The sequence below is a fragment of the Dendropsophus ebraccatus genome, chromosome 2, assembly GCF_027789765.1.
Source record: "Dendropsophus ebraccatus isolate aDenEbr1 chromosome 2, aDenEbr1.pat, whole genome shotgun sequence".
Lineage (NCBI taxonomy): Eukaryota > Metazoa > Chordata > Amphibia > Anura > Hylidae > Dendropsophus > Dendropsophus ebraccatus.
The window spans coordinates 11,799,970-11,822,735 of record NC_091455.1 but is presented as its reverse complement, the minus strand read 5'-3'; the positions used below and the strand labels follow the sequence as shown (position 1 = coordinate 11,822,735).

The following is a 22,766-nucleotide window of genomic DNA, read 5'->3' as shown; positions in this document are numbered from 1 at the left end:
TCTCTCCCGCCTCTCCTCACCCGGCGGATCCTCAAGTTCACCCCAGCGGCACCATACTTAGATTGTTGGTGACTGGGTGAGTATAACCGGAGGGGCGGCAGGGGTGGCGGCCGGCCAGTAATGTGTGGGGGGGGGACCGCGGCCTGGGTAGTGTGTCTATTGTGATGGCGGCCAGGTGCGGTTGACAGTGCGTGGGGGTGGGGGGAGGATGTATAGACTGCACAGTACCACTTCCCTCAGTGTCTGTATATATACACTGCACAGTACCACTTCCCTCAGTGTCTGTATGTATACACTGCACAGTACCACTTCCCTCAGTGTCTGTATATGTAATAGACTGCACAGTGCCACTTCCCTCAGTGTCTGTATATATATACACTGCACAGTGCCACTTCCCTCAGTGTCTGTATGTATATACACTGCACAGTAGTACCACTTCCCTCAGTGTCTGTATGTATATACACTGCACAGTACCACTTCCCTCAGTGTCTGTATGTATATACACTGCACAGTACCACTTCCCTCAGTGTCTATATGTATATACACTGCACAGTACCACTTCCCTCAGTGTCTGTATGTATAGACTGCACAGTACCACTTCCCTCAGTGTCTGTATATATATAGACTGCACAGTACCACTTCCCTCAGTGTCTGTATGTAATACACTGCACAGTACCACTTCCCTCAGTGTCTGGATGTATAGACTGCACAGTACCACTTCCCTCAGTGTCTGGATGTATAGACTGCACAGTACCACTTCCCTCAGTGTCTGTATGTATATACACTGCACAGTACCACTTCCCTCAGTGTCTGTATATATAGACTGCACAGTACCACTTCCCTCAGTGTCTGTATATATAGACTGCACAGTACCACTTCCCTCAGTGTCTGTATATATATAGACTGCACAGTACCACTTCCCTCAGTGTCTGTATGTATAGACTGCACAGTACCACTTCCCTCAGTGTCTGTATATATAGACTGCACAGTACCACTTCCCTCAGTGTCTGTATATATATAGACTGCACAGTACCACTTCCCTCAGTGTCTGTATATATATAGACTGCACAGTACCACCTCCCTCAGTGTCTGTATATATATATAGACTGCACAGTACCACTTCCCTCAGTGTCTGTATATATATAGACTGCACAGTACCACTTCCCTCAGTGTCTGTATATATATAGACTGCACAGTACCACTTCCTTCTGTCTGTATATATAAACTGCACAGTACCACTTCCCTCAGTGTCTGTATATATATAGACTGCACAGTACCACTTCCCTCAGTGTGTGTGTGTATGTATACACTGCACAGTACCACTTCCCATATACATTGCCACAGGGGCTATATGTCATCGGCTGCCGGGGGCTATATATATATATATATATATATATATATATATATATATATATATATATATATATATATATATATAGTAGATCATTGCCGGTAAGATGGCAGCTGGCTGAGGGAACACACCGGCAGCAGGGGGGTATATGGTTGTCAAGTTGCAAGTTTCCATGTTGAACGTTTTCAAACTAAGAAAAGAGAGAATCTAAAGGAGGAGGAGGCTGCCGTGGCCTCTGCACACAGTAAGTCCCATTTAACATAACATTAATTTTTCATGGTGTAAAATGTTGGCGACCAAATATTCTATTTGGCGCCTAAATTTTTCAGGTTAGGAGCCAATGGCTCCTAGGTAAATTTTTTAGTCTGGAGCCCTGTATATATATATATTACACACATACATATATATATATATATATATATATATATATATATATATATATATATATATATATATATATATATATATATATATATATATATATATATATTGCAGCCAATGGGCGACACATATATACTGCAGACATCCCAGAAATCTCAGCGGTGGCTGCATTATATTCTTTCTCCTCTTAGATTCTCTCGTGTCATGGGTGGGCGATCGGCACGGAGGAGCAGCAGCCGGTGTGTGCCGCGGATTACTCCTCTAATCTAGGGTCCTAAATCCCCCCGCCATCTGGAGGTCCATCCTCTGCAGTCATAATAGATGCGGATGGCGGCCGTCCACTAAATGGGAATGTTTGTAAGCAGGATAAGGAGGCAGAGAGCCATGTCACGTGAGCAGCGGCTGTAAGGTCCGGACCCTCACTGCTCTACTGGTGCCAGATCTTCATAGGGTCCCTCGGTCTCCCCATCTGACCAATCTGATTGTATCCAGTCCTTAGAAGAGATGGGGACTGACTGCTGGGGGTACCAGTGATCCCTGGTAACAAGAGGCCGTCTCTTCTACAATACTTGACGTCACTTGTTCCTTTAAAGTGAGCGGGCCGACCCCAAGCCTTAAAGGGGTACTCCGACTTCTATGAAATCAACAGGTGTCAGAAAGTTAAACAGATTTGTAATTAACTTCTGTTTAAAAATCTCCAGTCTTCCAGTACTTATCAGCAGCTGTATGTCCTGCAGGAAGTTGTGTATTCTCTCCAGTCTGACACAGTGCTCTCTGCTGCCACCTCTGTCCATGAGCAGGAGCAGTTTTCTATGGGAATTTGCTCCTGCTTTGGACAGTTCCTGACATGGACAGAGGTGGCAGCAGAGAGAGACTGGAAAGAATACAGCATTTCCTGCAGGACATACAGCAGCTGATAAGTACTGGAAGACTATGGATTTTTAAATAGAAGTTCATGACAAATCTGTTTAACTTTCTGACACCAGTTTATTTGAAAGAAAGTTCCCCTTTAAGACCCCAAAGGAATCCTTTTTTTTAGAATGCTATATAACCTTCCCCCCTTCCCGCTTGGCCCCTCCCCCTCTTGTTGCTCCGGCAGCGCTCCGCGCAGGGTAATGAATTTAGACTGATTACTACAATTAGGCACCTTCCATTGGGAGAAGCAGGAAGCTTTCCTGAGGAGGAGAGAAAGGCTTCATTATCCTTCCACAATGATGGCCGCCTCTTCTGGGGACTGACCCAATTCTGCTCTAGAAATAATCGCTCACTCGCCGCTGCCGCGCCACTTTCTGTAGGAGCCGCGGGAAGGAGGTTAGGAGAGTTTCCAGAATGGTAAAGTTTCAGAAGTGATGCAACGACCCGAGAGGATGAGGACCGTCATACACTGCAGAGCATCCCTCATACATCCACCGCAGAGCATCCCTCATACATCCACCGCAGAGCATCCCTCATACATCCACCGCAGAGCATCCCTCATACATCCACCGCAGAGCATCCCTCATACATCCCCCGCTGTACAGGTCATACACCGCAGAGCATCCCTCATACATCCCCCGCTGTACAGGTCACACACCGCAGAGCATCCCTCATATATCTATCCACATAATCCATGCCGACCAGACGATCAATAATAAACCCGAACTTTCAGCAATTTTCCTCAATTTTAGCAACAATACAGTAATATGGGCAGCAGGAACCCAGTGACCACGTTCTCCCCCGGGTGTGGGGGGTGCCCCTTTAATGAACTTAGGTGCAGATTATGCAGGAACATAAATCCTGACTGTACGGTGACCTGGTACACCCGCATCATAGTGCAGCACGTGAGCGCCTGGTGCGCCGTCCTGACATGACCTGATGACTAATAGGAGCCGCTGTCTTTATTCTGCCTGGGTGAGCATCCTGATACATGTAGTGCCCTAAGAGAAGCACCGATCAGGACTCCAGGAGCCAGTCCTCCACCACTGTCCCTAGCAGGAGGCTGATGGTAGATGTAGTCTTACAACAGCTGGAGGGCCACAGGCTAGGAACACTGGTCTACAGAACCCAGTGCATGATGGGAGACGGAGCCACAAATCTGACAACCCTGCTCTGGATTTCTGGCTGGTTGCTGTCAACAAATGGGAAGAATGTCGACATGCAGGGGGCGAGATCCCTGACCCCATGCGTCTGACAAATGGTTGTATCCAGTCTACAGTAACCTGCACCCAGCAGCACAGAGGGGGAGGTCGCTGCAATGGATCAGTCAAATGTTGCACTTTCACTGAGATTCTATCAAAGTTAAGGCAAAACTATGTGAACACGACCTTAAACTAGATACAACTGTAACCAGCGCTAAGGTGAGTTTAATGGGATTGTTCACCAAGTATTTTTTTTTTCCTTTAAAATTAACTGGTAGCAGAAAGCGGCCATGTTGCTCTAAGGCTGGAGAACCCTTTTAAAGGTGTAGTTCCCAAAAGAAATTCTTTAAAGTCAACTGGTGGCATAAAGTGCCAGAGATTTGTAATTTACTTCTATTAAACAACCTTCAGTCTTCCAGTGCTTATCAGCTGCTGTATGTCCTGCAGGAAGTGGTGTATTCTCTCCAGTCTGACACAGTGCTCTCTGCTGCCACCTCTGTCCATGTCAGGAACTGTCCAGAGCAGCAGCAAATCCCCATAGAAAACCTCTCCTGCTCTGGACAGTTCCTGACATGGACAGAGGTGGCAGCACAGAGCACTGTGTCAGACTGGAGAGAATACACCACTTCCTGCAGGACATACAGCAGCTGATAAGCACTGGAAGACAGAAGTTTTTTTTAATAGAAGTAAATTACAAATCTCTGGCACTTTATGCCACCAGTTGATTTTAAAGAATTTATTTTGGGAACTACCCCTTTAAAAGGGTTCTCTAGCCTTAGAGCAACATAACAACTTTCTTCCAGTAACAGTACTCCTCTTGTCCCCGGTTTGGGTGAATGGGTTGGTGTTGCAGCTCAGTACATAGAAGTGAATGGAGCTGAACTAAAAAACCACGCACCCAACCTGAGGACAGGGGCGGCACTGTTTTAGCAAGAAAGTATCTCTCCTTTTTCTAATCCTGGATAACCCCTTTAAGAAAACATACAACACCCAGCCCACTATAAGGAATTGAGAGGCCAGCTTTGGCACACCTGGGCTTGTCATACATATGTCTATGTCCTGCTGTCTATGATGGGAATTGATTCAATACTATGTCTGGGCTGTTCCCAGTCACTGACAGTCAGCAGAGATCTTGGTTCTCAGAGTTTGCTCAGGAGCTTTCCTGTATTTTTGTTTGTTTACCTCCCACAATGAAAGGGAAAGCTGATGAGTCAGGGGCGGCAGGCGGGCGGGGAGCGGCGGTGACCGGGTGACAGCCGCCTCCTGTCCATATTACATATACACACATGGTCCGGCTCCGCTCTGGTGGAAGCAGCGTTGCAGGCGTGTGATGACACGATATAGGAAATTCCTGCTCTGCCTGTCAGGTCAGTGACGTTCCCGCAGTAACGGACACAGCCACCACCACCAGCTTCTTCTGTCCTATAGGGGGGATTTAAAGGGGCCACCAACCCCAAAACTTATAAGAGAACAGTCACATGATGTAAAGACAGGTTTTTATTTTAAAAAGGTAAATTACAAACCTAAAGAACTTTCTGAAAAAGTTGATTTCAGTAAAAAAAAAAAAATAATAATAATAATTTTATATATATATATACATATATATATATATATATATATATATATATTTCATTCACCTTTAACCCCTTTAAGGATATAAATCATTCAGGAGCCTTCTATCCATAGCCACCACTAATAAGGCTTCTAGAGACAATACAGGGATCAATCCACATTTTGCTGACTGATTTTTTAATAGAAGTAAATTACAGATCTCTGGCACTTTCTGGCAACAGCTGATTTAAAATAAAAACATTTGGGGTAAACAATCCCTTTAACTGATCAGACCTCCCCACCAGTCATAGTGACTGAGCCAATAACTTGGGTCAGGGGCTTTAGTGAGTCATAGTCCCTTTTGGCCTCGATAAATTTCAGAAACATCCATACCTTCCTCCCTATGGCTGCAAAGAATATCGGGGCGGCTCCATATACAGCAAATTAAGGGTTAATTAACCTGTTCTGATGGGGTCACATAGAAGGATTGGGCACTATAAAAATCAGAGGGGGTGACCACAAGGGCCCCGGCTATAATACACACTGCCTGCACCCCACAAGGGTCAGGGCTCCATAGATGCTATAATACACACTGTCTACTCTGCACCCCACAAGGGTCAGGGCTCCATAGAGGCTATAATACACACTGCCTGCATCCCACAAGGGTCAGGGCTCCATAGAAGCTATAATACACAATGCCTGCACCCCACAAGGCTCAGGGCTCCATAGAAGCTAGAATACACACTGCCTGCACCCCACAAGGTTCAGGGCTCCATAGATGCTATAATACACACTGCCTGCATCCCACAAGGCTCAGGGCTCCATAGATGCTATAATACACACTGCCTGCACCCCACAAGGGTCACGGCTCCATAGATGCTATAATACACACTGTCTGCACCCCACAAGGGTCACGGCTCCATAGATGCTAGAATACACACTGCCTGCACCCCACAAGGGTCACGGCTCCATAGATGCTATAATACACACTGCCTGAACCCCACAAGGGTCAGGGCTCCATACATGCTAGAATACACACTGCCTGCATCCCACAAGGCGCAGGGCTCCATAGATGCTATAATACACACTGCCTGCACCCCACAAGGGTCACGGCTCCATAGATGCTATAATACACACTGCCTGCACCCCACAAGGGTCAGGGCTCCTTAGATGCTATAATACACACTGCCTGCATCCCACAAGGTTCAGGGCTCCATAGATGCTATAATACACACTGCCTGCATCCCACAAGGTTCAGGGCTCCATAGATGCTATAATACACACTGCCTGCATCCCACAAGGTTCAGGGCTCCATAGATGCTATAATACACACTGCCTGCATCCCACAAGGCTCAGGGCTCCATAGATGCTAGAATTCACACTGCCTGAACCCCACAAGGGTCAGGGCTCCATAGATGCTATAATACACACTGCCTGCACCCCACAAGGGTCAGGGCTCCATAGATGCTATAATACACACTGCCTGCACCCCACAAGGGTCAGGGCTCCATATATGCTATAATACACACTGCCTGCACCCCACAAGGCTCAGGGCTCCATAGATGCTATAATACACACTGCCTGCACCCCACAAGGGTCAGGGCTCCATAGATGCTATAATACACACTGCCTGCATCCCACAAGGCGCAGGGCTCCATAGATGCTATAATACACACTGCCTGCATCCCACAAGGGTCAGCGCTCCATAGATGCTATAATACACACTGCCTGCACCCCACAAGGGTCAGGGCTCCATAGATGCTATAATACACACTGCCTGAACCCCACAAGGGTCAGGGCTCCATAGATGCTATAATACACACTGCCTGCACCCCACAAGGGTCACGGCTCCATAGATGCTATAATACACACTGCCTGAACCCCACAAGGGTCAGGGCTCCATAGATGCTATAATACACACTGCCTGCATCCCACAAGGGTCAGGGCTCCATAGAAGCTATAATACACACTGCCTGCATCCCACAAGGTTCAGGCCTCCTTAGATGCTATAATACACACTGCCTGCACCCCACAAGGCTCAGGACTCCATAGACGCATGACCGAAGGCTTCACTACATAACACTCCACCAGCAGGAAGTGAATCCCTATGGAAGGTCGCCCTTCCCCCTCAACCGCAAGGGGATGCAGGTCACAAGTTTAAGTGCAGCATCACAAAGGGGTCACTGATCTGCTGCCATGACGACAGGGATTTGTGGCTGGCAGGCGGCGGGCAGCATTACCCTGGAGCCCTCTATAATCCTTAGTGACAAGTGCAGAACAATGGGCACTCTGCAGGGATGAGGACTGGAAAGAGTTAATGGTGCAGAGGACGTAACGCTGTCAGACTGGTCTCCAGTGCCCCCATACAGATGGGAGTAATGGAGTCCCTGCCTGATATAGGAAGCCGCTATCACACAGGACTGTGGTGGGGGGGGGGGGGGGGCACAATGACTAAACGCGGTTACCCTGACCACCATGGGCGGCTCGTATCCGCTCATGTATGAAGTCCTGATCCCAGACCTGAACATGGAGGGAGCTGGATTCTGTATCCCCATCTACACTGTGTGAATATACCCCGACACCAGGAGGCTAAAAATCTCACATAGATGTATCCGAGCTCTACAGATCCTGGACGTATAATAGGAGACGTCTGACATTACTGCCAGCTGGAGGACCCAAACCTTACTGGGGGCAAAAGCAACAAATCTCTATGGCAGAGATGGGGAACCTCCAGCTGCTGCAGAACTACAGATCCCATCATGCCTGGTGAGCCGAAGGTTGGAGGGCGGCAGGTCACCCGTCCCTGATCTGTGGGGCCTGTACTGTATACAGCAACACTGCCAAAACTAAAATTATAGCAAGAAGCTGCGAGAAGCTACAACCGCCTCCCATGTAGCGGCAGAGAGCGAGGTCACTATATCCCAGGCATATCGCTCTGATCATAGAGGCGACCCACATATCCCGCACCACATCCAACTCCGGACTCTCATCTATTATCAGGGAAGAGCTGTACAGAGTGTCTCTTTCCCTGGAGGACTCTGACCAGTTCAATTAATTATATATGAGAACAGTGTAATACTTCATATTTCCTGGTGGGGCGCTGCAGGGAATCTGATCACTGACTGTCAGGTTTCCTTACAGATTACGACCATGTTCACACGCAGTATTTTTGCTCAGTAATTTGCAACCAAAACCAGGAATGGATTGAAAAACACAGAACGGTGAAGTTCACACACTGCTGAAATTGTGTGGATGGCCGCCATTTAACACCAAATAATTACTGTTATCTTAAAACAATGGCCGTTATTTGCCATTAAATGACGACCATCTACACAATTTATACAGTGTGTGAACATCGCCTTTCTGTGTTTTCAATACATTCCTGGTTTTGGTTGCAAATTATTGTGCAGGGACAAAGCCTATAGCCGAGCACTAGGATGGAGGAGACTCTCTGTTCAGGTTATCGTTAAAGGGGAACTCCAGCAAAAATCTCTATTTTTTTCCCAAATCAACTGGTTTCAGAAAATTCTATAAGTTTGTAATTTACTTCTATGTAAAAAAAAAAATCTCCCATCTTCCAGTGCTTATCAGCTGCTGTATGTTCTGCAGAAGTGGTGTATTCTCTCCAGTGTGACACGGTGCTCTCTGCTGCCACCTCTGTCCATGTGAGGAACTGTCCAGAGCAGCAGCAAATCCCCATAGAAAACCTCTCCTGCTCTGGACAGTTCCTGACATGGACAGAGGTGTCAGACTGGAGAGAATACACCACTTCCTGCAGGACATACAGCAGCTGATAAGTAATGGAAGATGGGAGATTTTAAAAAGAAGTAAATTACAATTCTATAGAACTTTTTGAAACCAGCTGATTTAAAAAAAAAAAAAAAAAAAATCACCAGAGTACCCCTTTAAGAATATAAATCATTCTGAAGCCTTCTATCCATATCCACCACTAATAAGTCTTCTAGTGCCGATATAGGGATCAATCCACATTTTGCTGAGCTCTGTATCTGCCGGGGATATACTATATACTACAATGGCTTTGTTTACAAATCCCTGGTATAATATCCGGTGGAGTATCTGTCACCTCGGCAGCTGTTACACACCGCCATCGCTTCCCTATACAAACAGAGAGGAGCGGGGGTGGGGTGGAAAGAAAGAGCCAGGGGGGCAGAGACAGAATTACTGTGAGGAGAAATGGCAGCCAGGACCGAGAGCCGGAAAGCCTGGTGAAAATGTCAGCACTGCTACGTGGGGCTCAGGAATAGCGACAGAGGAGGCGGCTTACCTAGCAACCGGGAACAGTATATCATGTAATAGAGCAGAGGGTCAGCTAGTGATCTTATGTGAGTATGGAGCCACAAGACCACCAGGACCACTCCAATCATTCACACGGGTCAGATCCATCAGCAATGTGATCACGACGAGGCCTAGAAAGTAGCGGCTGGGGAGTCTTGTTTTGGCGCCTTATCCTACCCGAATATCCAAGGAGAGCACAGCGCCCCCCTCTATTCTGGACACTGGTGGAGATGACAGCTGTCAGGTGTTATAGGTGTCTAACTAGCCTACAAAACCATGGCAGAGAACCTCCAATACTGGGGAAGCCAACAGGGCTGTCAAACTGTGGCCCTCCAGATGTTACACAACTACAACTCCCACCATGCCAGGGCAGCCAAAGCTTCAGCTATGCACAATGGGAATTGTAGTTGGGAAGCAGCTGGAGGGCCGCAGCGTGACACCCGTGTTGTATGAGGAGGTGACGTAATACACCTGAAAGTAGAAACGTCTGGCACAAAGAGGCCACAAGCCTATTTAATAGAAGAGGAGGAGCAGCTTTAGGAAAGTGGGCCTAAACCAATGTCTCCCGCTGCCCCTCAATAGTATCTGGAAACATACAAGGAAGACATTCCTCAGGTCTCAATGTTAGGCACCCCCATGCTGGAGACAATGATGGAGAACCCCCACCCCTGGAGCACAGAGATATGCAGAATACATGGTACACCGCGCTGAACAATGGGCGCTCCGCAGGGATCAGGGCTGGAAAGAGTTAATGGCGCACAGGACGAAACGCTGTCAGACTGGTCCCCAGTGCCCCCCATACAGATGTGAGTAATGGAGTCACTGGGTGATATAGGAAGCCGCTATCACATGCCCCCCCACCTCTAGACAATGACAAAATGTGATCAACCCCTCGTATCCGCTCATGTATGAAGAAAGGTCCTGATCCCAGAGCCGACCATGGAGGGAGCTGGATCCTATATACCCATTCACATCAATGGGAGATTTCTGCAACAAGTCTACAGTGTGTGAATATACACTGGGTCCTGGACATATAGACATATAATAGGAGACGTCTGACATGCCTACCGTCAGCTCCCAATCCCAGCGGGGGCAGAAGCAACAAATCTCTATGGCAGAAGGACTCCGCACAGAGATGATGGGAAATAGAGGGTAATATACTAAGACATAACATGAGGGGACCCCGAGCGGGCGCTGTTAGTTGGGGTCCACACCAGTGACACTGTATAATGGAGGAAAGCACTGCTGGATAGCTGACGTATGGTGGAGCAGCACACAGTATATTACACTATGGGCCCATATTACAGGAATATTACAGCAGTCGGACGCAGATCTTCTCGTACACGGACCCATGACTGCAGTACACAACGTTCACTAGTATGGTACTAGGGGAGGATGATGGAGGTCGCACACAGGATCTCAGCAGACGCTCGGGTTTTGGGTTACTGGGAACAATAGGCGACTGCCCTAGATTCACTGGAGAGGGGGGGGGAGGGATAGACGAGACCCAATGTATATACATCTTATAGAGCAGAGCCAGAGGAGCAGCTGCAGGTGTCTGGCCTCCCAGTAGAGTTCCCCTTTAATTCTCCAGTGTTCTGTCCTCCCTGTTCCTGCTCCTCTGATCACAGCGGGATAAACCAGGAGATAAACAGCCCATATATCATCCGTCCTCACAAAAGAAGTGCTGAGAGAAAATGAGGTTGGACTGAACGTGAAGGAATAAAACAAACATGTGAGCTGGTTCCACTGATCCTCCTCTGGATCAGCATCCAAAATAAGCAAAAAGCTGGAGAGACATCCCGTACACTGCACCGCACATTAACCCCTGAACCCCCACTGCTACAGTCTATATAGCGTATACCTGAGCTATCTACATACTCTGCTGTATACCCCACCAGAGCCTCCTCATACTGCCAACCTGACTGACACTAACAGTGACTGACTGACTAATATAACAATGTGCTGTCTAGGAGAGAGCCCAGGTTACAGCCTGTATTATACTCCAGAGCTGCACTCACTATTCTGCTGGTGGGGCCACTGTGTACATACATTACATTGCTGATCCTGAGCTACATCCTGGATTATACTCCAGAGCTGCACTCACTATTCTGCTGGTGGGGTCACTGTGTACATATATTACATTACTGATCCTGTACTGATCCTGAGTTACATCCTATATTATACTCCAGAGCTGCACTCACTATTCTGCTGGTGGGGTCACTGTGTACATACATTACATTACTGATCCTGAGTTACATCCTATATTATACTGCAGAGCTGCACTCACTATTCTGCTGGTGGGGTCACTGTGTAAATACATTACTGATCCTGAGTTACATCTTGTATTATACTCCAGAGCTGCACTCACTATTCTGCTGGTGGGGTCACTGTGTACATACATTACATTACTGATCCTGAGTTACATCCTATATTATACTCCAGAGCTGCACTCACTATTCTGCTAGTGGGGTCACTGTGTACATACATTACATTACTGATCCTGAGTTACATCCTATATTATACTCCAGAGCTGCACTCACTATTCTGCTGGTGGGGTCACTGTGTACATACATTACATTACTGATCCTGAATAGTGAGGAGAGAACTTCAGAAAAGTGTCCGGGTTCTGCATTTAGCTCCTGGCGTCTGGAGAAGTTGGAAGCATGGCTAGGGCTGCCAGGCAAACATAGATACAACTTTTGGCCTATGGTAGTGTTCATGGTTTCCAGGACCCCCTAGGGCGGCATCCAACTTCTCCAGACACTGGGAGTCACATGCTGAGTGTTGGAGTTTGGTAGAATGTTGCTGAACCTGAACTCTCAGCATGTTGGCTCCTCACTATCTGGATGTAACACGTTCATTCACTGACGGCCACGAGAGATCAGGATAATAGGAAACCCAAGAAGTTACAGATGTCATTGTGCAGACGGGTGTCCTGTATCTACCACTGTATCCCTGTACTATCACACAGTAACAGAGCTGCAGCTGTATAGCACAGTGTCCCTGTACTATCACACAGTAACAGAGCTGCAGCTGTACAGCACCCAGCAGTGTCCCTGTACTATCACACAGTAACAGAGCTGCAGCTGTACAGCACCCAGCACAGTGTCCCTGTACTATCACACAGTAACAGAGATGCAGCTGTACAGCACCCAGCACAGTGTCCCTGTACTATCACACAGTAACAGAGCTGCAGCTGTACAGCACCCAGCACAGTGTCCCTGTACTATCACACAGTAACAGAGCTGCAGCTGTATAGCACAGTGTCCCTGTACTATCACACAGTAACAGAGCTGCAGCTGTATAGCACCCAGCACAGTGTCACCCTGTACTATCACACAGTAACAGAGCTGCAGCTGTATAGCACCCAGCACAGTGTCACCCTGTACTATCACACAGTAACAGAGCTGCAGCTGTACAGCACCCAGCACAGTGTCCCTGTACTATCACACAGTAACAGAGCTGCAGCTGTACAGCACCCAGCACAGTGTCCCTGTACTATCACACAGTAACAGAGCTGCAGCTGTACATCACCCAGCACAGTGTCCCTGTACTATCACACAGTAACAGAGCTGCAGCTGTATAGCACCCAGCACAGTGTCACCCTGTACTATCACACAGTAACAGAGCTGCAGCTGTATAGCACAGTGTCCCTGTACTATCACACAGTAACAGAGCTGCAGCTGTACAGCACCCAGCACAGTGTCCCTGTACTATCACACAGTAACAGAGCTGCAGCTGTATAGCACCCAGCACAGTGTCACCCTGTACTATCACACAGTAACAGAGCTGCAGCTGTATAGCACCCAGCACAGTGTCACCCTGTACTATCACACAGTAACAGAGCTGCAGCTGTACAGCACCCAGCACAGTGTCCCTGTACTATCACACAGTAACAGAGCTGCAGCTGTACAGCACCCAGCACAGTGTCACCCTGTACTATCACACAGTAACAGAGCTGCAGCTGTACAGCACCCAGCACAGTGTCCCTGTACTATCACACAGTAACAGAGCTGCAGCTGTACAGCACCCAGCACAGTGTCCCTGTACTATCACACAGTAACAGAGCTGCAGCTGTACAGCACCCAGCACAGTGTCACCCTGTACTATCACACAGTAACAGAGCTGCAGCTGTATAGCACAGTGTCACCCTGTACTATCACACAGTAACAGAGCTGCAGCTGTGCAGGATGCGGCCTGAGAGCAGCGCAGTGTTTATTAATGGAAGCGAGAGGGAAACCAAACCTCGGCCTCAGTGACCGCCTCTCCCTACTGAATGGACCTGGCATTCCCAGCACACAGGATTCTGCTGCACGGGCTTCATTGGCCTGGTCACATGACATGCGCCCCCCCCCCCCCTTCCCGAGCACAGAGGCATGATGGGAAGAGTAATTCACAGGGAGGGATCGGCTGAACATTAGCCAAAACATTAATGGGCTGAGAGGGCTGCAAAGTAATGGGATCCGGGCCGTGCAGGTTAAGTGCTGCCCCCCTCCCCCCATCATCAAATATTAATGTGATTTGTGTGCAAAAATCTACACCCCCTCCTATAGGATGTGTGTACCAGGAGAGCAAGGGTCACCCACCGGAAACCATAGCCGCAGGTGACCGCAGCTGGGGGCTATATCATGTCAAGAATCCTAAGTGATAGAAACGCAAGGTCTCCACAGCAAAATCCGCAACGCTGAAAATTTACTGCAGATTTTTAAAAAATGTGCAGCGTGACGGATTAAAGGGGTATTCCACTCAGAAATAACTTCTGATATGTTACTGCCCATGGTGAGACTGACAATTCCTTCCATACTTGTCATTATCTATTCAGTCTCCTTCCCCCAGTTCTCAGCTGCTGCTTTCTGCTGAAGACACAAAAATCTGCGTGTGAGCTTTTTTCTCTGTCTCCCCCTCCACACACACCCCCCTCCCTTCTGAGATAGCTAATGTAAACAAGTCCCTGGCAGGCTTTATCTGCAACATTGTAGCTTCTTTGTAATGCTGGGAAGGTAAATCTGAGGTCAAGTTGCTGATCAACTGTGATTATCCCGCCCAGAATTACAAAGAAGCTACAATGTTGCAGATAAAGCCTGCCAGGTACTTGGTTACATCAGCTGTCTCAGAAGGGAGGGGGCAGGAGGGGGAGACAGAGAAAAGCTCAGACACAGATTTTTGTGTCTTCAGCAGAAAGCAGCAGCTGAGAACTGAGACAAGGAGACTGAATAGATAACAACAAGTATGGAAGGAATTGTTAGGGTGCGTTTACACAGACAGATTTATCTGACAGATCTTTGAAGCCAAAACCAGGAACAGACTATAAACAGGGATCAGGTCATAAAGGAAAGACTGGGATCTATCCTCTTCAAATCCATTCCTGGCTTTGGCTTCAAAAACCTGTCAGATAAATCTTTCTGTGTAAACGCACCCTTAGTCTCACCATGGCCTGCAACAAGCCCAGATACAATGCAGACCTCAGGTCAATGTCCGGGTGGCAGAACGCCCCCATGATGGACGACAAGTGCGGCCCCTTCACTCCTCCTCATCCTGAGGACTATTATACCTGCCGCTACTATTATAAAGTGACTGTAGTAATGGGAATACCTCTTTAAAGGGGGTCGTCTAATAAGGCCCGCCCCTTCCCATATACCCTATCAGAGTATACGTATGAGTCAATGTAATCCAGGGCTTCATTCATGTGATATTACCAGCATTCTAGCATGCACCGCCATACCGTAAGCTTATGGGGGGGGGTACACTGGAGACCCTACCATGTTGCTGTGTGGGGGGGATAGTAGACGTGCTGTGATAACCTGTGAGGGTGCACAGAACTTGGCGCCATTCCTAGGACGTGTCCTGTGACCGGTGTGTCCTTTAACGTCACTCTGTATCCCCGACCTACATCCATATTAATGTAACGGTCTGGTCTAATCCCCGGGCGGCGGTGACCTTACTGCCGGGCAGGGGGAAGGTGACAGCCATGGCAGACAGACATGGCCTGGCGTCTCCCCATAACCCTTCTGCTGCACAACAAAAGCCATAAATAAAGCGCAGCCCCTCCAGCGCTGACGTCACCATCTCCCGCACACCTCACCCGGGGTATGAATGAACTCCGGCCCAGAGTGCGGATGAATAATTCACGTGTCATGGCTGACGGTGATATTCTGACAGCGCTGTCTGACTCCTCTCGCCCTTTGTTACCCGCTGCACAGGCGGAAACGGGAATAACAAAGGCCGCGCAGGAGAGGGCGCAGCGACAGCCGCCAAAGGGTTAACCCACCCGCTCCGCACCGATTAACCTATTACATACCAATACCGCATACAGGGAGAGTGAGAGCGGAACCTGCACGGGGAGCCTTCCAGGTGTGCAAAGAGTTAATACCACCTGCATTAACCCCTCACGGTCCATGACCTAGAATTATATGACACAACCTCTATGCCAAGGGGTTAATCCTGGACCCCTACAATGAGTCAGACATTTCTGATGCAAGTTTTATGAACATTCCACACAAAGAGTATTACGGGTTAACACGCTCCATATGAGGCCTGTAAAGGGTTAACACGCTCCATATGAGGCCTGTAAAGGGTTAACACGCTCCATATGAGGCCTGTAAAGGGTTAACACACTCCATATGAGGCCTGTAAAGGGTTAACACACTCCATATGAGGCCTGTAAAGGGTTAACACGCTCCATATGAGGCCTGTAAAGGGTTAACACGCTCCATATGAGGCCTGTAAAGGGTTAACACGCTCCACATGAGGCCTGTAAAGGGTTAACACGCTCCATATGAGGCCTGTAAAGGGTTAACACGCTCCATATGAGGCCTGTAAAGGGTTAACACGCTCCACATGAGGCCTGTAAAGGGTTAACACCCCATCATTCTCAGGACACCTTCCACCTGCAGGGCAGCAATTAACCCTACAGAGATAAACACTCCTCAGCCGGCCAACACGGGGTTAAAGAGTCACTCCACAATATGACCCCAGGAGCCAGATTCCTCCAGTCATGTTCTATGTAAAGCAGCTCCTGCCGTACTACAACCTCCAGCATCCCCAGCATTCAGTGCTCCAGCCGCACTACAACCTCCAGCATTCCCAGCATTCAGTGTTCCTGCCGTACTACAACCTCCAGCATGCCCAGCATTCAGTGCTCCTGCCGTACTACAACCTCCAGCATCCCCAGCATTCAGTGCTCCGGCCGCACTACAACCTCCAGCATTCCCAGCATTCAGTGTTCCTGCCGTACTACAACCTCCAGCATGCCCAGCATTCAGTGCTCCGGCCGTACTACAACCTCCAGCATCCCCAGCATTCAGTGCTCCGGCCGTACTACAACCTCCAGCATGCCCAGCATTCAGTGCTCCGGCCGTACTACAACCTCCAGCATTCAGTGCTCCGGACGTACTACAACATCCAGCATGCCCAGCATTCAGTGCTCCGGCCGTACTACAACCTCCAGCATGCCCAGCATTCAGTGCTCCGGCCGTACTACAACCTCCAGCATCCCCAGCATTCAGTGCTCCGGCCGTACTACAACCTCCAGCATGCCCAGCATTCAGTGCTCCGGGCCGTACTACAACCTCCAGCATCCCCAGCATTCAGTGCTCCGGCCGTACTGCAACCTCCAGCATCCCCAGCATTCAGTGCTCCGGCCGTACTGCAACCTCCAGCATCCCCAGCATTCAGTGCTCCAGCCGCACTACAACCTCCAGCATTCCCAGCATTCAGTGTTCCTGCCGTACTACAACCTCCAGCATCCCCAGCATTCAGTGTTCCTGCCGTACTACAACCTCCAGCATGCCCAGCATTCAGTGCTCCGGCCGTACTACAACCTCCAGCATCCCCAGCATTCAGTGTTCCTGCCGTACTACAACCTCCAGCATGCCCAGCATTCAGTGCTCCGGCCGTACTACAACCTCCAGCATCCCCAGCATTCAGTGCTCCGGCCGCACTACAACCTCCAGCATTCCCAGCATTCAGTGTTCCTGCCGTACTACAACCTCCAGCATGCCCAGCATTCAGTGCTCCGGCCGCACTACAACCTCCAGCATTCAGTGCTCCTGCCGTACTACAACCTCCAGCATGCCCAGCATTCAGTGCTCCGGCCGTACTACAACCTCCAGCATTCAGTGCTCCGGACGTACTACAACATCCAGCATGCCCAGCATTCAGTGCTCCGGCCGTACTGCAACCTCCAGCATCCCCAGCATTCAGTGTTCCTGCCGTACTACAACCTCCAGCATGCCCAGCATTCAGTGCTCCGGCCGTACTACAACCTCCAGCATCCCCAGCATTCAGTGTTCCTGCCGTACTACAACCTCCAGCATGCCCAGCATTCAGTGCTCCGGCCGTACTACAACCTCCAGCATCCCCAGCATTCAGTGCTCCGGCCGCACTACAACCTCCAGCATTCCCAGCATTCAGTGTTCCTGCCGTACTACAACCTCCAGCATGCCCAGCATTCAGTGCTCCGGCCATACTACAACCTCCAGCTTTCCCAGCATTCAGTGCTCCGGCCGCACTACAACCTCCAGCATTCAGTGCTCCTGCCGTACTACAACCTCCAGCATGCCCAGCATTCAGTGCTCCGGCCGTACTACAACCTCCAGCATTCAGTGCTCCGGACGTACTACAACATCCAGCATGCCCAGCATTCAGTGCTCCGGCCGTACTACAACCTCCAGCATGCCCAGCATTCAGTGCTCCGGACGTACTACAACCTCCAGCATCCCCAGCATTCAGTGCTCCGGCCGTACTACAACCTCCAGCATCCCCAGCATTCAGTGCTCCGGCCGTACTACAACCTCCAGCATCCCCAGCATTCAGTGCTCCGGCCGTACTACAACCTCCAGCATCCCCAGCATTCTGTGCTCCGGCCGTACTACAACCTCCAGCATGCCCAGCATTCAGTGCTCCGGCCGTACTACAACCTCCAGCATGCCCAGCATTCAGTGCTACGGCCGTACTACAACCTCCAGCATGCCCAGCATTCAGTGCTCCGGCCGTACTACAACCTCCAGCATGCCCAGCATTCAGTGCTCCGGCCGTGCTACAACCTCCAGCATCCCCAGCATTCAGTGCTCCGGCCGCACTACAACCTCCAGCATTCTGTGCTCCGGCCGTACTACAACCTCCAGCATGCCCAGCATTCTGTGCTCCGGCCGTACTACAACCTCCAGCATGCCCAGCATTCTGTGCTCCGGCCGTACTACAACCTCCAGCATGCCCAGCATTCAGTGCTCCGGCCGTACTACAACCTCCAGCGTTCAGTGCTCCGGCCGTACTACAACCTCCAGCATCCCCAGCATTCTGTGCTCCGGCCGTACTACAACCTCCAGCATGCCCAGCATTCAGTGCTCCGGCCGTACTACAACCTCCAGCGTTCAGTGCTCCGGCCGTACTACAACCTCCAGCATCCCCAGCATTCTGTGCTCCGGCCGTACTACAACCTCCAGCATGCCCAGCATTCAGTGCTCCGGCCGCACTACAACCTCCAGCATCCCCAGCATTCTGTGCTCCGGCCGTACTACAGCTCCCATCATGCACTGACAGCCAGCGGCCATTGCTGGTGGGGAAGGGGTTAACAGCTCACCCTCCCTGGTTACAATGTTGCAAATTAAACCGACCGTTCTATCACGTGACCGGCGGCGATTAACCCCCTGCAGGCCGGCGGAGCTGTCAGAGTTACCGGGCGCCCCTCCCTCCCCCGGACATGGCTGTCACCTCCAGCACGCAGAGGGTTAAGCCGTCATCCCAGCCGCTCCGGGCAGCACGGGGTTAAGCAGCTGCCGGTACCGGGGCCCCGGGATGCCGCTGTCCGTACCTTTAGCCCAGCAGATCGGGAAGGGGCTGCAGCCGCTCTTCTCCATAGAGATGCCGGCACCTGTCTGCTCGGGGCCCGGCCGCCCGGACACTTCCAACCGCATAAGACCGCCGTCCGGCCGGCAGAGGAGACGACGGTGTCCCGGGGCTCAGCGCCGGGCGGAGGACGGGGAGCCGCACTGCATGGCCGGGCTCTAGGACCCTGCTGCCCTCAGCGCCCGGGCTCGCGCCGCATCCCGGTAATGTGACTGAGCGATCCCCGCCGCGGAGAGCAGAGGAGGGCGGGGCGCCGGGCCGGTGAGCTGGGGGCGGGGCCTCATCTGCATACACCTTGTTAATATGCTAATCTCACCCCGGACTGGGGATTTAAAGGGACAGAAGCCTCGGGAATAGTCTGCACTGTCTCCCCATGGTTATAGCCAGCAGGGGGCACATACACCCACCCAGCCGGGGCCACATACACCCACCCAGCCGGCGGCCACATACACCCACCCAGCCGAGGGCCACATACACCCACCCAGCCGGGGGCCACATACACCCACCCAGCCGGGGGCCACATACACCCACCCAGCCGGGGGCCACATACACCCACCCAGCCGGGGGCCACATACACCCACCCAGCCGGGGGCCACATACACCCACCCAGCCAGGGGCCACATACACCCACCCAGCCGGGGGCCACATACACCCACCCAGCCAGGGGCCACATACACCCACCCAGCCGGGGGCCACATACACCCACCCAGCCGGGGGCCACATACACCCACCCAGCCGGGGGCCACATACACCCACCCAGCCAGGGGCCACATACACCCACCCAGCCGGGGGCCACATACACCCACCCAGCCGGGGCCACATACACCCACCCACCCAGTAGGGGGCACATACACCCACCCACCCAGCCGGGGGCCACATACACCCACCCACCCAGCCGGGGGCCACATACACCCACCCACCCAGCCGGGGGCCACATACACCCACCCACCCAGCCGGGGGCCACATACACACACCCACCCAGCCGGGGGCCACATACACCCACCCACCCAGCCGGGGGCCACATACACCCACCCACCCAGCCGGGGGCCACATACACCCACCCACCCAGCCGGGGGCCACATACACCCACCCAGCCGGGGGCACATACACCCACCCAGCCACCCAGCCGAGGGCCACATACACCCACCCACCCAGCCAGGGGCCACATACACCCACCCAGCCACCCAGCCGAGGGCCACATACACCCACCCACCCAGCCAGGGGCCACATACACCCACCCACCCAGCCAGCCGGGGGCCACATACACCCACCCAGCCGGGGCCACATACACCCACCCACCCAGTAGGGGGCACATACACCCACCCACCCAGCCGGGGGCCACATACACCCACCCACCCAGCCGGGGGCCACATACACCCACCCAGCCGGGGGCCACATACACACACCCACCCAGCCGGGGGCCACATACACCCACCCACCCAGCCGGGGGCCACATACACCCACCCACCCAGCCGGGGGCCACATACACCCACCCAGCCGGGGGCCACATACACCCACCCACCCAGCCGGGGGCCACATACACCCACCCAGCCGGGGGCCACATACACCCACCCAGCCGGGGGCCACATACACCCACCCAGCCGGGGGCCACATACACCCACCCAGCCGGGGGCCACATACACCCACCCAGCCGGGGGCCACATACACCCACCCAGCCGGGGGCCACATACACCCACCCAGCCGGGGGCCACATACACCCACCCAGCCGGGGGCCACATACACCCACCCAGCCGGGGGCCACATACACCCACCCAGCCGGGGGCCACATACACCCACCCAGTAGGGGGCACATACACCCACCCACCCAGCCGAGGGCCACATACACTCACCCACCCAGTAGGGGCCACATACACCCACCCAGCGGGGGGCCACATACACCCACCCACCCAGCCGGGGGCCACATACACCCACCCAGCCGGGGGCCACATACACCCACCCAGCCGGGGGCCACATACACCCACCCAGCCGGGGGCCACATACACCCACCCACCCAGTAGGGGGCACATACACCCACCCAGCCGGGGGCCACATACACCCACCCAGCCGGGGGCCACATACACCCACCCAGCCGGGGGCCACATACACCCACCCAGCCGGGGGCCACATACACCCACCCAGCCGGGGGCCACATACACCCACCCAGCCGGGGGCCACATACACCCACCCAGCCGGGGGCCACATACACCCACCCAGCCACCGGCCACATACACCCACCCAGCCACCGGCCACATACACCCACCCAGCTGAAACCCCTCAGCCAGGGACTGGCACGACACCAGCTGGCATCCCCTCCATTACACTGTATGTGTTCAGCACTATAAAGCATGGAGGTTTTCCCTCTAGTCACATCCATCTATATACAATTATATACCCCCCGGCTGTCACAGGCGATACTATGGGTGGTGAGACCTCCGGCATGGTGCCCACTAGACCCCTCAATGGTTCCAGCATGGTGTCCTGGGATTCTGGTCTCTAATGCAGATGTCAGCAGATCCCCCTGTGATGGGAACACACATGTAACAATTAGCAATAGGGGGCAGCACAGAGCCGGAGGCATCCAATGTACAAGTTCTCCAGGGACAGGGTGGAGAACACAACCATGACGCTGCAGGGCAACATATATTCTGTATGCCTAGAGAGAATCATAGCAAAACTACAGCTCCCAGCATGCCATGACGACTGATGGGTGTAAGCCAATGGTCATGAAAGGTTCTGTTATCTTCTGCTGCCACCAGTAGGGGAAGCTCACTGCATACAGATTTATTATACAGTGTATAGAGATAATAGAAGACCTATAAATACCCTGCAGCACCTCCCATCACCTCCCCATATTATACCATCACCCACCTCCCCATATTATACACCATCACCCACCTCCCCATATTATACCATCACCCACCTCCCCATATTATACACCATCACCCACCTCCCCATATTATACCATCACCCACCTCCCCATATTATCCCATCACCCACCTCCCCATATTATACCATCACCCATATGATCCCATCACCCACCTCCCCATATTATACCATCACCCACCTCCCCATATTATACACCATCACCCACCTCCCCATATGATCCCATCACCCACCTCCCCATATTATACACCATCACCCACCTCTCCACATTATCCCATCACCCACCTCCCCATATTATACACCATCACCCACCTGCCCATATTATCCCATCACCCACC

At 51.7% G+C, this 22,766-nt stretch overlaps 1 protein-coding gene across 10 annotated transcripts in view; it reads right to left on the bottom strand.

Moving 5' to 3' along the window:
• The window catches only part of PTK2 (protein tyrosine kinase 2), a 168,706-nt gene that overhangs the window by 101,308 nt on the left and 44,632 nt on the right, over nucleotides 1–22,766 (bottom strand). For 7 of the 10 annotated variants that reach the window (XM_069957038.1, XM_069957040.1, XM_069957041.1 and 4 more), the window contains exon 1: nucleotides 19,511–19,779. The exons of the other annotated variants lie outside the window; for them this stretch is intronic. In XM_069957038.1, coding sequence (XP_069813139.1) covers nucleotides 19,511–19,613 — 103 coding nt within the window. In that variant the 5' untranslated portion in view covers nucleotides 19,614–19,779. Of the gene's footprint in view, nucleotides 1–19,510; nucleotides 19,780–22,766 lie in introns of those variants that run through there. 10 annotated transcript variants of the gene reach the window in all.